Source organism: Nerophis lumbriciformis, linkage group LG11, assembly GCF_033978685.3.
Source record: "Nerophis lumbriciformis linkage group LG11, RoL_Nlum_v2.1, whole genome shotgun sequence".
Taxonomy (NCBI): Eukaryota; Metazoa; Chordata; class Actinopteri; order Syngnathiformes; family Syngnathidae; genus Nerophis; species Nerophis lumbriciformis.
In genome coordinates, this window is record NC_084558.2 from 7,663,037 (window position 1) to 7,679,904 (window position 16,868).

At 41.1% G+C, this 16,868-nt stretch overlaps 1 protein-coding gene across 3 annotated transcripts in view; it reads left to right on the forward strand.

The window, feature by feature from the left end:
• The window catches only part of raraa (retinoic acid receptor, alpha a), a 508,790-nt gene that overhangs the window by 433,901 nt on the left and 58,021 nt on the right, over nt 1-16,868 (forward strand). For all 3 annotated transcript variants that reach the window (XM_061967531.2, XM_061967532.1, XM_061967529.1), the window contains one exon: nt 9,077-9,225. In XM_061967531.2, the coding sequence (XP_061823515.1) occupies nt 9,077-9,225 (149 nt within the window). The remainder of the gene's footprint in view (nt 1-9,076; nt 9,226-16,868) is intronic.

Consider the following 16,868-nt stretch of genomic DNA (forward strand, 5'->3'; position numbering starts at 1 on the left):
ATTGTAAATAAAGTAATGCAGACAGTTCTAAAATGCGCAACAAAGAAGTGCAGTACACGTTATACCCAGGCCGCTATGTGAGCGGACACGCTGCACAGCGTAAACAAGCATGGCTGCCCGCAGCGAACCATCATACCGAGAGATCCAACCAGGTCCTTCCGTCCTAAAAACTGGCGTGTAAAAACACTTTGGCTTTTATTTTTGTATTTCCGTCCTTATTCCGTCATGAACAATCAGGAATTAGAGCACTGCTTCACACAATGCAGCCCAGATCCACCGTCCTCTCTACACTACTCTACAACAATTTAATTTGTATCTCATGGGAAACCTATTCATGTTTGTATTTAGGCAGTAAAACGCTTTCAAAGGGATTATGTGCCTGGTGTTTTGTTTGAAGTTTAGTTAATATTTGGTGGGGGCCACTTGTTTTGTAATTTGAAAAGGCACTACAACTGCAGGTACAAGATCATACATTTTAAAGGAGGATTGCTCATGCTGAGCTGCTGATCCCAAATAACTATTTCATTTGTATCTCAGGCAAACCTATTAATGTTTATGTTGGTATTCAAGCAGCAAAGCACTTTATGAACTGCTGGTTTTGAAGTTCATGTTTTGTAAATGCAGTCTTTTGGTGCTCTATTACTTTAGGGCACTTATGTTCCAGTTTTGCGCACACTTCCATTAATCTAATAAATGTAATGGAAATGAATTCCACCGTTTCTTATTACAAATGCACTTTTTTTTTTGCATGAATGCTTATTTAGTGGAACAAAATAAGTCAATCACTATACATGAATTAAAGATTCATCAATAATCGATTTTCAATTTTAAAACAAATCATGAGGTGCCCATAGATTCCCACCTCTATTAACTACAGCGTTGACCCAATTTTTAGATATTTTTTTTTTTTACCCCTCAGGAATACAGACATGCCGTTTTACATTTGGGGTGTATAGATTTATACATGCAGACCAACAAGTGGTGCCTTCCTCCCAATTGTGTCAGAGGTTTTCTTCCTGTGACTTACCAGAAGACCCTCTTGAAAAAAGACTTGGACAAGTTGGCAAACAGTGATGGTCGTTTGAATAAAATGATAGTGTTGAGCTGAAATGTTCAACTTGATTTGGAAAAAAATGTTTTCTTAAAGGGGTATTACTTTTTAGGGGATTTTGCCTATCTTCACAATCATTATGAAAGACATGATGACAAATTGATTTTTTTTTTTTTTATGCATTCTAAAGATTAAATTAATATTACATATTTTAAATGTTCGCTTACAATGGAGCCGATGGGAGCCGTTCACTTTTTCCTATAGAGCCCCTAAAAACATCCACGCCTCCATTCGGGTTTTATATACATGATGTAAATATATATGTAATATAGTAACAATCACATTTATAATAACATTTAATATTTACGTATTTTGATCATTTTAAGCATAAGCGGCACATTAATTAAAAAAACGCATCACAATGTGTGATTTTTGTTTCTTCATCACTGATTTCTGCTCACTGCAGACTTTATGAGCCAATAAACATAATAAAACATCACTTACTGAACAAGGTCGTGTTCATAATCCTTGCGAAGAAACGGGGCGGGGGAACAAGCGCTGTTTGTGTCGTTCTCGCTAGTTCCAGGTGTTGTATGGCGGTCAAAGTGTCCTAACTTGTTGGATTATACTCTCAGCCATCTACTATCCAGGTGAGAGGCATTATTTATGATTTACAATAAATTTACAGGGAGCAGGGAAGCGAGAAAACAGCAGACCACTCGGTGATGTAAACATAGGGACAAACGGAAATGATTACGTCATCGCTATTAATAGTTTGTCTGCGTTAGCGCTTATAATAACAATACCACTAATACTTGGTCAATACTCAAGTCACGAAATGTACTTGTACCACAGTTTAAGAATCACTGCTCTAGGACACTTTCACCCGGACCTTGAAGCTGCCACTTCTAACACATGCGTGTGAAAAACCTAAGAAACTAACTCCAAAATACACAGCCGAACAGTATCCCAAATGACTTCTTCTACATGTCAAGGGGAATTTGGTGATTACTTGTCGTCCAAAAGCCGTGTGGAAAAACACTGTGCTACTACTGCTAATGCTAGTCACTGATGTCTTTATTGGTAAGTTCTTGATAACTGGATAGCTTATAATACCTATTTTGGCCACCGGTGTTAAAATAATGACCAATGCATCCTTCTGTGTGCTTTCTTATACTTGAAAGCATGTAAACCTAAGGCTTTTATTGGCACATTGTTATGTTACTGTGCTTATTTGATCTATTTGGTTACTTACTCAGCATGTGAAAGGGGACCTATGATGATTTTAATCTACATTTAAAAATACTCCCCTGTGGTCTCGTTCAAACTAGTGGTACGCAGGCTCCATCTAGTGGTACGCCAAATAATCACTTGATTAAAGGTCAGTGTTTTATTTTCCTATATTCAAACAGTGTTACTGTTCAAACTGCGTGTAATGTTATATATTTTGAAGTCGTCATCTTCATGGTCATCGGTCGAAAATAAACTTCATGAACATTGCATCGATTCACCCGGGCACAATATTAGGTACACTTACACACTCGCTTGAGACTGCATAAAAAAGCTCCTTTTAGCAGTTTTCGCGTCACTGCATGTCGCACGTCAGTGTTATGCGCATGCCAAGATTATATGAAACTAATACTTTATCTAGGGCTGCAACTAAGGATTAATTTGATAATCGATTAATCTGTTGATTATTTCTTCGATTAATCGATTAATAATCGGATAAAAGAGACAAACTACATTTCTATCCTTTCCAGTATTTTATTGGGGGGGAAAACAGCATACTCGCACCATACTTATTTTGTTTATTGTTTCTCAGCTGTTTGTACATGTTGCAGTTTATAAATAAAGGTTTATAAAAAAAATTAGCCTCTGCGCATAGCATAGATCCAACGAATCGATGACTAAATTAATCGCCAACTATTTTTATAATCGATTAGTTGTTGCAGCCCTAACTTTATCCTACATTTTTTTTTTGGTTTCTTCACATCGAAGCAGAGGAGGAGGAGCAGCTTCTCCCGGTTTGCCTGAGGGTTTGACTTAATGTCCAAATAAGTACGTCCACACCGAGTATTCAAGGCATCCAAAACTGCGTGCAATCTCTCGCCAAAATGTATCAACCTTATGATTTGATGCTTTGACATTAACATTAGCATCCAACATTGTAACAACATTTATAAGTTGGAAAAAGATGGAATTCATCGTAGGTGCCCTGTAATACAATTTTTAACTAATCTGGAGTTGTAGTTTTTAGTAGAAATGCTATAAGACTGGCAAGTTAAAAACACAAATAATCGAAACCGGATCATCGTGATTAATTGTGATCCTCAGCCCTACTTTCGAGGAATACCCACCCCAGCAGCCAAAAAGCTTATGTGCGTGATGAGACGTAAACACATACAGCTTCTCATACAAAAAACAAAATCATATTTTATCAGCCAGTTTTTCATGTTGTCATATATTCCTGTAGAGTGCTCTCGTTTTATCACGCCAGCACTCTTCCTGGCTTCCCGCTGCGATGTTGGAACATCGCAACCGACCGTGGCCTGCTTTTTTGGGGGGGGGCACGTCCCAATGAGGCTTTGCCAGGCCTGGTGTGAGTCACTTCCTCCACTGTATGACTGTGGCGCGCTCACAACGGGCAGTGTTGATCGCAGCTTGGATGGCGTTGTGTAATAATGGGGGAAGAAGGAGCTTCTCTGTCCACAAGCCTGCCATTGTTTTGCTTCATGTCTCTGTTCTGATGGGACTCCAGAAGCCGGCCTTTGTATTTAATTACACTTGCCAGCCCCCGCACAGACCCATGTCCCCGTGTCCCAGATTTCCATGGATGCTCTCATTAAGACTGTGTGTGTTTGTGTGTGTGTGTGTGTGCACGTGTGTGTGTGTCCAATGAGGAGATAAGGAAAATCCCATTGCATGTGTCCATGCAGATGCAGTTTTGATGAACATGTGGGTGTTGGGCTGGCTGACTGGCACACACTCTGTTTGTCAGCTTTAATGTGGATGAATCGCCGTCCGCTCGCGCTAATATTGCCGCGCTGTAATTAGTCCACATCAAGAGAGGCGGAGGCGGTCAGAAAGCTGTGAATGGCTGGCTGCTAATGAGAAAATATGCCATGTTATGTAAGGCATGCGCTATTTAGGTTTCATATTTTTGACATGGGTGTGGATGGGCTGCATGTGCGCTGTGGGCCCCGGATGACACCCGCAGAGGTGAACGATAGGGAAAGGACGCACTCCTCCGGCCTGCAGTCTGTCTCCAATGGCTCTCCTTTAACTACATGATTCAGTCTGTCATTGTGTTATTTCTTCTCCCTTTTAGTGCAACTGGGTCGTTTTGTTTTGTTTGCCTGCTGCCAACGTAACACATGACCTCCAAATGTCATAACAGGGCAGCCCTGGTTGGGTGTCGCTGTTTAGTGTTGCAACGGGACCCTTATTGCTCGACCGGCGACACAGGAAAAGTGCTCAACAGACAGGGTTTTAGCGTGCACGGCTTGTGTTCGTTTTTTGTTTTGTTTTTTTTTACTTCCAGGAAAGCCTTAAACAGATCTGGGCATCAGGTTGGTTTATTTTGGTTGTAGTGAACATAATCCCTTCTCCGTGTACCATCTGCTGCATGGACACGGAGGTTGGCAAGCGAGCTGAGACCTGCGTGCTGATACTACACACACACACACAGATAGGGGAGGTGTGCTCGCCGCGTAACGGCTGTTTGTCGCCCAGAGTGCAGTGCGATTGTGCGCATCGATCCAATGGGAGCGTAGTCATGCGGCGAGTGTCGGGTGCTGCTGCGCGGCTACTACAGCACCGCCCACTCTGTTAAACATCGATGGCTGGTTTGCGCAGGAGGTGCCTCCGAGCTGCTTGTCTACTTCCCAAATCCGTCCTCTGTTGAGCTGATAACACCAGGCTGCACAAAAGCTCTGTCGGCACACTTGCATATAAATAATATACCTGCTGGAAAAATGCTCAGATTAAAGCTTCATGCTTTGTGTTTGGATAATGCAATGTATTACAACCAATTGCTGTCACATGTGCATAGATAGTACTAGATAGTACTTTATTGATTCCTTCAGGAGAGTTCCCTCAGGAAAATGCATGAATGTATACATACTTAATTTCTTTACTTTTAAATCATGATTAGCCCGCCACATTATTTATTGTGGCCCGCGAAAGCCTGGAAATAATATGCATTAATAATCTTTTATTACGAAATATATTTGTTTTTGATTGATTAGAAATCATGTACTGCATGCAATTGCATATCTGTTCAAATGCAATATTATCAAAATCAAAATAGTATATTATCATGTATTCCAAATATATATATATATATATATATATAAAGATAAATACTGTACTTAAATATCTGCTTGACTTATGATTTCAAAACAAATGATCAATCAAATTGTAGACTGTAATATTGACAATAGTTTTTACGGTTAAATTCCGCCAACTGAGTTTTTTACCGTAAAATCAACTTTGGTACTGTTTTTGTCCATATACAGTAAGACACTAAAACATTAAAAAACTAACAAAAAAAAGCATTAAAACAAGATTTTACGGTTAAAAAAAATCTGGCAGCTCTGTTGCTTGAATTTTACCACTAAAAACAGTGGTATTGTTTCTTCATTCCTTTCCATTTATTAAATTTTTTATATACTGTAAAAAAAAACACTGCTTTTACTGTAAAATTCTGGTGACTGCCAGTTTTTAAAGTAAAATTTTAATATTTTTTTGCAGCTTATGTAAAAAATATATTGTTAATGTATTATACATATATATATATATATATATATATATATATATATATATATATATATATATATATATATATATATATATATATATATATATATATTACTCATTGTTAAAAGCGGCCCTCTGAGGGCAACCCTAACTGTGATGTGGCCCTCAATGAAAACCAGTTTGACACCCCTGGTTTAGAGTGATTGAGTGAAGTACTTGTATTGTATATATAATTCAACACCGTGTTAATCATAGCCAGGCTTGATTTTGAGTTAAAGTGATTGTTTTCATCTAGTTAATGTGAATCCTTGAGCTTGAAATGACACATTGATATCAAATTGTTCTTAGTCATAATCTCAATACAGTAATGTCCAGTGTTTTACATCGGTATGTTTTTAGAATGTTGTAGATGTAGTGCTGCAGCTATCGATTATTTTAGTAGTTGAGTGATCTATTGATTTGTTTGTTTGATTATTCCAGTAATCAGATAAAACACATCTTGTAGCCTCTATGCGTAGTATAGGGAAAAGAGTTTAAATACACCAATACTTTTCTGCTTGCAATAACCGTCATACTTTTGTTTTTAAATTGCGCTTTTTAATGTTTGCATTAATACAAGTTTAACGCTGTTCACCACCACACAGATCAGGGCACCCACACACCGCTATATTTACGTATTTAAAGTTGTATTATTTTTAATAACAAAAGTAGTTACATTCATTGGATGATAAATTGAAACAACTGAATATAAATCTAATAATTTGTAATCGAATGAATCAAGTACCGTATTTTCCGCACTATAAGGCGCACCGGATTATTAGCCGCACCTTCAATGAATGGCATATTTCATAACTTTGTCCACCAATAAGCCGCCCCGGACTATAAGCCGCGCCTACGCTGCGCTAAAGGGAATGTCAAAAAAACAGTCAGATAGGTCAGTCAAATTTTAATAATATATTAAAAACCAGCGTTCTAACAACTCTGTTCACTCCCAAAATGTACGCAAATGTGCAATCACAAACATAGTAAAATTCAAAATAGTGCAGAGCAATAGCAACATAATGTTGCTCGAACGTTAATGTCACAACACACAAAATAAATATAGCGCTCACTTTCTGAAGTTATTCTTCATTCGTAAATCCTTCGTCTTCGGTGTCCGAAGTGAAAAGTTGGGCAAATTTACGATCCACTGGCAGATGTTGGCGTCGTCTGGCGCTGCCTCCTCGTCTTAGTGAAGGTGTGTTCGCCTTCTGTCATCCATTGTTCCCACGCAGTTAGCAGTCTAGCTTCGAATGCCCTGTTGACACCAATATCTAGCGGCTGGAGGTCTTTTGTCAATCCACCCGGAATGACGGCGAGTATTGAATTAAGCGCGTAAGCGTGTCTCTCAATGTGCTGTTATGAGCTAGCAAATATAACAACTACACTACCCAGCATGCAACGATAGTTACGAGCATGCGCGGTAGCCCTGAGAAGCGTTGTTGTATGCTGGGAGTTAGAATGTGGTTATGAGCACGCTGCGAGTAAACGTTGAGAACTCAGTTAACACGCCTCGTCTGCATTATTTATAATTAGACAGACAACACACTTAATAGGAGCCATTTTGGGGTCTTTACATAAACACACAAATGGAAATGAAACGTCACATATCCCAGCATGCACCGCACGCTTCTTCTACGGGGAAAAAAGATGGCGGCTGTTTACCGTAGTTGCGAGACCTAAACTTTATGAAAATGAATCTTAATATTTATCCATATATAAAGCGCACCGGGTTATAAGGCGCACTGTCATCTTTTGAGAAAATTTGTGGTTTTTAGGTGCGCCTTATAGTGCGGAAAATACGGTAATTGTTGCAGCCCTATGTAGTAAGATGCTAGAGGTCACTGGGTTTGACAAGAATATTAATTTGTTATATCCATCCATCCATCCATTTTCTACCGCTTATTCCCTTTGGGGTCGCGGGGGGCGCTGGAGCCTATCTCAGCTACAATCGGGCGGAAGGCGGGGTACACCCTGGACAAGTCGCCACCTCATCGCAGGGCCAACACAGATAGACAGACAACATTCACACTCACATCCACACACTAGGGCCAATTTAGTGTTGCCAATCAACCTATCCCCAGGTGCATGTCTTTGGAAGTGGGAGGAAGCCGGAGTACCCGGAGGGAACCCACGCAGTCACGGGGAGGACATGCAAACTCCACACAGAAAGATCCCGAGCCTGGGATTGAACCCAAGACTACTCAGGACCTTCGTATTGTGAGGCAGATGCACTAACCCCTCTGCCACCGTGAAGCCCTAATTTGTTATATTATGTATTTATTTATGTATTGTATTTATGTCATATCCCACATGTTAAGGTGCTGGATATTATTTAAAGGTGCCTAAAGTTGACTTATAAAAATGTACAGTTTATTTGACAGATTTTTTTTTTAATATATAAACTGAGTAGTATTACTACCACCTTTTTAATAGGAAGTAGATTTTTTTTTAAAGGGGGTGGGGGTTGGAGTGTCATCATTGTAAGTAATCATATTGGCTTGTGAATAAAATGGTGGACTTCCATGGCCTAGTTCCAATTGCACACCATGCTCAAACAGGGATTATGGCATTATTTGCTCGGCTGTAGGCCACCGGGTGCAGCGCTGTGCTGTGAACGCGTGCGTTTATATTTTACACACACACACACACACGTGCGCACAGGGTATTGAGGTCAAAGTCCAATACATATTACATGAAGACAACAGCGGGCTTCTTCAAGCACGTGCAAAATATGTTTGTTTGTTCCTATGAACGCTCTCTTCAACTTCCTTTTGTTTGCCATCCCGGAGAAAAAGTGCAATTCGCCTTGCCCGCAGATGGATTTGTATCCGTAACGTCAAGGAATGAGTTGCTAAGCATCCCTACTTAAGGCTTGATTATATAAGGATGAATAAAAGAGCAACTTCAGGCCATGTATCAGAGGGAAGCACTGTCTTTGAACCCTGCCAGCAATGCATTTCTTCACATCAAGACATCACTTTGGCTCCAAGGGAGGGGAAAAACTGCTACGGCTGGGCTTGCTATTGCTTTGATGATCTCTCTGTGTGTGTGTGTGTGAGTGAGAGAGAGAGAAAACACACGATCAAGCAGTGTGTGCACCTCTTTTCAAGGTGTGGGCATCAGCTGGCCCATGGATGACACTGTTTATCGATTAATGACGCGTTGTCTGACAACTTGCGCTCACTAACCCCCCTGGTGTTTTCCTCTCCTTTTTGCTCTCCGCAGCGATAGAGACGCAGAGTACCAGCTCAGAGGAGATAGTGCCAAGCCCGCCCTCGCCTCCCCCGCCGCCCCGTGTCTACAAGCCCTGCTTTGTGTGCCAGGACAAGTCCTCAGGGTACCACTACGGTGTCAGCGCCTGTGAAGGCTGCAAGGTGAGAGACTCGGGGCTCTTCTCTGAATCTGCTAAGGCAGCAGAACTATTTTCCCCATCTTGTAATGTTCATGTGATGTCTTGAAGAAAAAAAAAAGATATCTCAGCTGAGACGTAACACAATGACATGACTTTCATTTGAGCGAGGACCAGGCGTCTTTTAGGGTGTAGGCCTTTATTTGCAATAACTAAGGATGAGTGCAGAATGTTTCATGCCAACAAAGCAAAAAGAAGGCGCTCAAAAATACAGTAAGGCTCGGCTTTTCAAAATGTGCCAGCTCCATGCTAATTTACATTGGATTTGCCATAGACACGCTAAAGATTAGCATTAGTGATTTTAAATGGCATATCGACACCTCCAAATTTGGTAACGAAAACTACAACTAAGATGCATGTTACAATGAGGGGCGGTATGGCGTAGTGAGTAGAGCGGCCGTGCCAGAAACCTGAGGGTTGCAGGTTCGCTCCCCGCCTCTTGACATCCAAATCGCTGCCGTTGTGTCCTTGGGCAGGACACTTCACCCTTGCCCCCGGTGCTGCTCACACTGGTGAATGAATGATGAATGAATGATAGGTGGTGCAAACTTATGAGGGGCCGTTAGGGACATTATTCAGAATTACCTCTTACATACACTACTGAAATGCTCTCACACAAACAACTGAAATCGTTTTCTTTTATACACACTACTGAAACACTCTTATAAACACTACTGAAATGCTCTTACATACACTACTGAAATGCTCTCACATAAACAACTGAAATGTTTTTCTTTTATACACACTACTGAAACACTCTTATAAACACTACTGAAATGCTCTTACATACACTACTGAAATGCTCTTATAAATACTACTGAAACACTCTTACATACACTACTGAAACACTCTTATAAACACTACTGAAATGCTCTTACATACACTACTGAAACACTCTTATGAACACTACTGAAATGCTCTTACATACACTACTGAAACACTCTTATAAACACTACTGAAACACTCTTACATACACTACTGAAACACTCTTATAAACACTACTGAAATGCTCTTACATACACTACTGAAACACTCTTATAAACACTACTGAAATGCTCTTACATACACTACTGAAACACTCTTATAAACACTACTGAAATGCTCTTACATACACTACTGAAACACTCTTATAAACACTACTGAAACACTCTTACATACACTACTGAAACACTCTTATAAACACTACTGAAATGCTCTTACATACACTACTGAAACACTCTTATAAACACTACTGAAATGCTCTTACATACACTACTGAAACACTCTTATAAACACTACTGAAACACTCTTATAAACACTACTGAAACACTCTTATAAACACTACTGAAACACTCTTACATACACTACTGAAACACTCTTATAAACACTACTGAAACACTCTTACATACACTACTGAAACACTCTTACATACACTACTGAAACACTCTTATAAACACTACTGAAACACTCTTATAAACACTACTGAAACACTCTGGTTCAATCCCCACCTAGTACCAACCTCGTCATGTCCGTTGTGTCCTGAGCAAGACACTTCACCCTTGCTCCTGATGGGTGCTGGTTAGCGCCTTGCATGGCAGCTCCCTCCATCAGTGTGTGAATGTGTGTGTGAATGGGTAAATGTGGAAGTAGTGTCAAAGCGCTTTGAGTACCTTGAAGGTAGAAAAGCGCTATACAAGTACAACCCATTTATCATTTATTATTTATTATTTATAAACACTACTGAAACATTCTTACATACACTACTGAAACACTCTTATAAACACTACTGAAATGTTTTTGTCTCACGCACACACACACACACACACACACCTGGAATTATTTTTCACTAGTATGTATAAACGGATTTCACCTGTGTGTGTGTGAGTGCTTTTTACACGTGCGTGTGAGAGACAACAATTTCAGTAGTATGTGTGCAAAGATTTCAGTTATGTGTATGAGCGCATCTTACCAGTGTGTATGCAAGCATTTTACCAGTGTGTGTAAGAGCATCTTACCAGTGTGTATGGGAGCATCTTATCAGTGTGTGTAAGAGCATCTTACTAGTGTGTGTAAGCGATGTTGCATTCCGTTTCCGGTCACCAATAATCCCCGCCCCTTTTCAGACAAGTTTTTTTTTTTTTTTTTTTAAAGCCAAGTTGTGGACAAAATGTCTGCCGACAAGTAGCTTAACCGAGGTGGGAGCTCCACTTCATAATTTGAGGGCTTCAGCGGAGAATATAAGAACACTTTCAATGCAACAAGGGTCGGGCTGCCGCTGTGGGTCGCCCCTGCAGGACGCGGCACCTGAGCGGCCACACAGGTGCCTTTTTCCTCCCGACAGCCAAGCAGCCTGGAGCAAATGTTACCTTGCGAGTTTACACTGCACATATGCAACGTTTCAGTTCATGGACATCGAAGCAAGAGGAGGAAAAGGTAATTAGACATTATTTATTTCTAAATGATTGTTGAATCCCACGAAATGTAAGGCGACATGGCATTGTAGTGAGCTACAATGGTAACATGTGGAAATGTGAGTCACGTCGTGGTACGTCAGTAGCTGATCAAATACTAATGATAATGGATTACATTTATTTAGCGCTTTTTTATCGACTAGATAAGGGGTCCCCAAACTATGACTTATATCGTCTTAGCTGTTTTCATGTGATCTGATTGTTACATTCTTATTTCAGAGTCAACAAAGACGGAATAAACAACCTCTGGATTCATGGAACTTCTCTGCACACAAATATATTAATTGGAATATTCAATAAATTTCACATAGAAACATTGTGATTATTATTTTCAACAGTGTGTTGAAAACAACCTTTTTTGGCTCAGAAAGGTTCCTTATGTCTTATTATTCATATGCTTTCAATACTTGTCGGTGTGTAATTCCAGACATAGATGTAAACATTAATGAGACAACAATGAACATTTTTCAACAAGTGAACCCACTTGAAAATGATGGCAACTATAGAATAGACATTTTCACTTGAATTCTGCACTTTATTCAGTGAACATAGGAATTATAAGGTTTGTTAAAATGTTTTCTTCACTTGTGCAGTGTATTCTGCAAATTAACATTTTGTTTAACCATTTTGTAAAAAATAAATAAATAAGGAACCTGTTATGCAGACCTGTATGAAGTTGCCCACTTTATTATTGCAAATATCAAAATAACACTGCGATACGTTTGTGCTGTGAACATTTATGTTTCTACCGTTGAGGTTTTTAAGTTATTTTAAAATACATGTTCTGACTAGTAATGTCATCCAGCCCCCATTATCACACTCACTTTGTCAAAATCTCCCCAAAAGTTTGTGATACATAATGTTTTTGTTTGTGATTATTGTATTTAGGTTTGGGGCTAGGTGTAAATATTAACACATTAACTTAAACTATAATTTTGGACCCAAAAAATATTCAGCACAAACAATTGGGACAAGTTTGGGAAGATTTTGAGGAGGTGGGGGGGCTGGATGACATCACCAGTCAGAAAATCTATTTTGGAATAACAACAAACTTAACAGCACAAACACTTTTTTTTTACAGCACAAACCAATGGCAGTGTTGTTTTAATGTTTGCAATGGTAAGGGGTTTGTGCAATAAACTTAAGCCAGGTGTCATACAAGGCATATGTTCAGCTTATTTGTTTACATTTTAGCTGTCCAAACAAGTATATGTTAAAAGACAGTTTGGCAAGAATATAAAATGTGCCGTCAAAATAAATGTAAACATCCATGCCCATCCACCCATCCATTTTCTACTGCTTATTCCCTTCGGGGTCGCGGGGGGCGCTGGAGCCTATCTCAGCTACAATCGGGCGGAAGGCGGGGTACACCCTGGACAAGTCTCCACCTCATCGCAGTAAACATCCATGCATCCATCCATTTTCTATCGCTTGTCCCTTTTTTGGGGTCGCGGGAGGTGCTGGAGCGTATCTCAGCTGCATTGGGGCGGAAGGCACTACACCCTGGACAAGTCACCACCTCATCACAGGGCCAACACAGAAAGACAGTCAACATTCACACTCACATTCACACACTAGGGCCAATTTAGTGTTGCCAATCAACCTATCCCCAGGTGCATGTCTTTGGAGGTGGGAGGAAGCCGGAGTACCCGGAGGGAACCCACGCAGTCACGGGGAGAACATGCAAACTCCACACAGAAAAGATCCCGAGCCCGGGACTGAACCCAGGACTACCGTATTTTTCGGCGTATAAGTCGCACCGGCGTGGCGCAGTTGGGAGAGTGGCCGTGCCAACAACCTGAGGGTTCCTGGTTCAATCCCCACCTTCTATCAACCTTGTCACGTCCGTTGTGTCCTTGAGCAAGACACTTCACCCTTGCTCCTGATGGGTCGTGGTTAGGGCCTTGCATGGCAGCTCCCACTATCAGTGTGTGAATGTGTGTGTGAATGGGTTAATGTGGAAATACTGTCAAAGCGCTTTGAGTAACTTGAAGGTAGAAAAGCGCTATACAAGTATAACCCATTTACCATTTACCGGCCGAAAATGCATAATAAAGAAGGAAAAAAACATATATAAGTCGCATTTTTTGGGGACATTTATTTGATAAAACCCAACAGCAAGAATAGACATTTGAAAGGCAATTTAAAATAAATAAAGAATAGAGAACAACAGGCTGAATAAGTGTACGTTATATGAGGCATAAATAACCAACTGGTATGTTAACGTAACATATTATGGTAAGAGTCATTCAAATAACTATAACATATAGAACATGCTATACGTTTACCAAACAATCTGTCACTCCTAATCGCTAAATCCCATGAAATTTTATAGGTCTAGTCTCTCACGTGAATGAGATAAATAATATTATTTGATATTTTACGGTAATGTGTTAATAATTTCACACATAAGTCGCCCCTGAGTATGAAACTATGAAAAAAACTGCACTTTATAATCCGAAAAATACAGTACAACATGTGTCTGGGCCGGTACGCTGTTTGTATGGTGAAAAAGCGGATGCGTCGACAGGTTGTAGAGGCCGCTAAAAGCAGTGCCATGACGGCACGCCCTTAATATTGTTGTCCGTGTGAAAATCGGGAGAAATTCGGTAGAATGGTTGCCCCGGGAGATTTTCGGGAGGGACACTGAAGTGTTATTTTGATATTTGCAATAATAAAGTGGGCAACTTCATACAGGTCTGTATAACAGGTTCCTTATTTATTTATTTTTTACAAAATGTTTAAACAAAATGTTAATTTGCAGAATACACTGCACAAGTGAAGAAAACGTTTTAACAAACCTTATAATTCCCATGTTCACTGAATAAAGTGCAGAATTAAAGTGAAAATGTCTATTCCATAGTTGCCATCATTTTCAAGTGGGTTCACTTGTTGAAAAATGTTCATTGTTGTCTCATTAATGTTTACATCTATGTCTGGAATTACACACTGACAAGTATTGAAAGCATATGAATAATAAGACATAAGGAACCTTTCTGAGCCAAAAAAGGTTGTTTTCAACACACTGTTGAAAATAATAATCACAATGTTTCTATGTGAAATTTATTGAATATTCCAATTAATATATTTGTGTGCAGAGAAGTTCCATGAATCCAGAGGTTGTTTATTCCGTCTTTGTTGAAATGGTCATGCAGCTGTGTGGTGACTCTGAAATAGGAATGTAACAATCAGATCACATGAAAACAGCTAAGACGATATAAGTCATACAGGGAAATGCATTTTTAGACAATATGATTAGCCTGAGCGGATAGGGGACACCAAAATATGGATTAGAAAAGACAGATTGAAAATAAAAATACAAAATATTTTTTTCCAGCGGGCCGGATGTTGGACTTTGGGGGGCCGTAACCGGCCCGCGGGCCGTAGTTTGGGGACCCCTTATCTAGTCGATAGAAAAGCGCTAAATAAATGTAATCCATTATCATTAGTATTTGATCAGCTACTGACGTACCACGACGTGACTCACATTTCGACATGTTACCATTGTAGCTCACTACAATGCCATGTCGCCTTACATTTCGTGGGATTCAACAATCATTTAGAAATAAATAATGTCTAATTACCTTTTCCTCCTCTTGCTTCGATGTCCATGAACTGAAACGTTGCATATGTGCAGTGTAAACTCGCAAGGTAACATTTGCTCCAGGCTGCTTGGCTGTCGGGAGGAGAAAGGCACCTGTGTGGCCGCTCAGGTGCCGCGTCCTGCAGGGGCGACCCACAGCGGCAGCCCGACCCTTGTTGCATTGAAAGTGTTCTTATATTCTCCGCTGAAGTCCTCAAATTATGAAGTGGAGCTCCCACCTCGGTTAAGCTACTTGTCGGCAGACATTTTGTCCACAACTTGGCTTTAAAAAAAAAAAATAAATAAATAAATAAATAATAAAATTTGTCTGAAAAGGGGCGGGGATTATTGGTGACCGGAACCGGAATGCAACATCGCTCACACACACTAGTAAGATGCTCTTACACACACTGGTAAGATGCTCCCATACATACTGGTAAGATGCTCTTACACACACTGGTAAAATGCTTGCATACACACTGGTAAGATGCGCTCATACACATAACTGAAATCTTTGCACACATACTACTGAAATTGTTGTCTCTCACACGCACGTGTAAAAAGCACACACACACACAGGTGAAATCCGTTCATACATTAGAGATGCGCGGTTTGCGGGCACAACCGCGGAGTCCGCGGATTATCCGCGGATCGGGCGGATGAAATTTGAAAAAATTCGATTTTATCCGCGGGTCGGGTCGGGCGGTTGAAATGAAAAAAAATTAGATTTGAAATAGATTCAGGCGGGTGGCAGTTAAACCAATTCGGAAATATATATACATAGTTAAATGTTGTTACCCACATACGAAAAACGAGCAGGCACCTGCTGCATATGCCACAACAGAAGAAGAAGAAAAAAAGAGATGGACACTTTTACGGAGCGGAGAAGGGACGCCTCGCCGGGGTCCGGGACCGAGGCCCCTTCCCCCGAGAGGGCCCCACCGGGAGCCGTAGCTGAGGCGATCTGCGAGAAGGGCCCGACGCACGTCCAGGGTCACCACCGCGCCCACCGCACCGACACCCCGCCTCGTCCGCCTTCGCCGCGGCCGGCGTCACGCGCAGCAGGTAAGCAGCTTACCTGCCCGCCACCCCCGTGGCCGGGGGCTCGTAACAGGGGTCACTCCGCGCGCTCCGCCCGCGCAGCTTACCTGCCCGCCACCCCTGTTGCCGGGGGCGCGTAACAGGGGTCACTCCGCGCGCAGTGCGCTCACGAAAGGGGTGGGGCTCACCCTGGTTGATATAGACAGCAGGACGGTGGCCATGGAAGTTGGAACCCGCTAAGGAGTGTGTAACAACCCACCTGCCGAATCAACTAGCCCTGATAATGGATGGCGCTGGAGCGTCGGGCCCATACCCGGCCGTCGCCGGCAGCGAGACGCGCTTGGAGGTGCGCTCAGCGCGGCTCCCATATGATTGCTCACTGGTGTGCGTCTGGGTCGTGACAGCGTGGCACGCGAATGTCTGTGCTGCATTGGATCAGTCTCCTTTCTTTAACAGGCAAAAGCTTTATAACCTCACTAATGCCTTGCATCGTCTATATTAGATATATAACAACGGGCGGGTGCGGTTCTGATC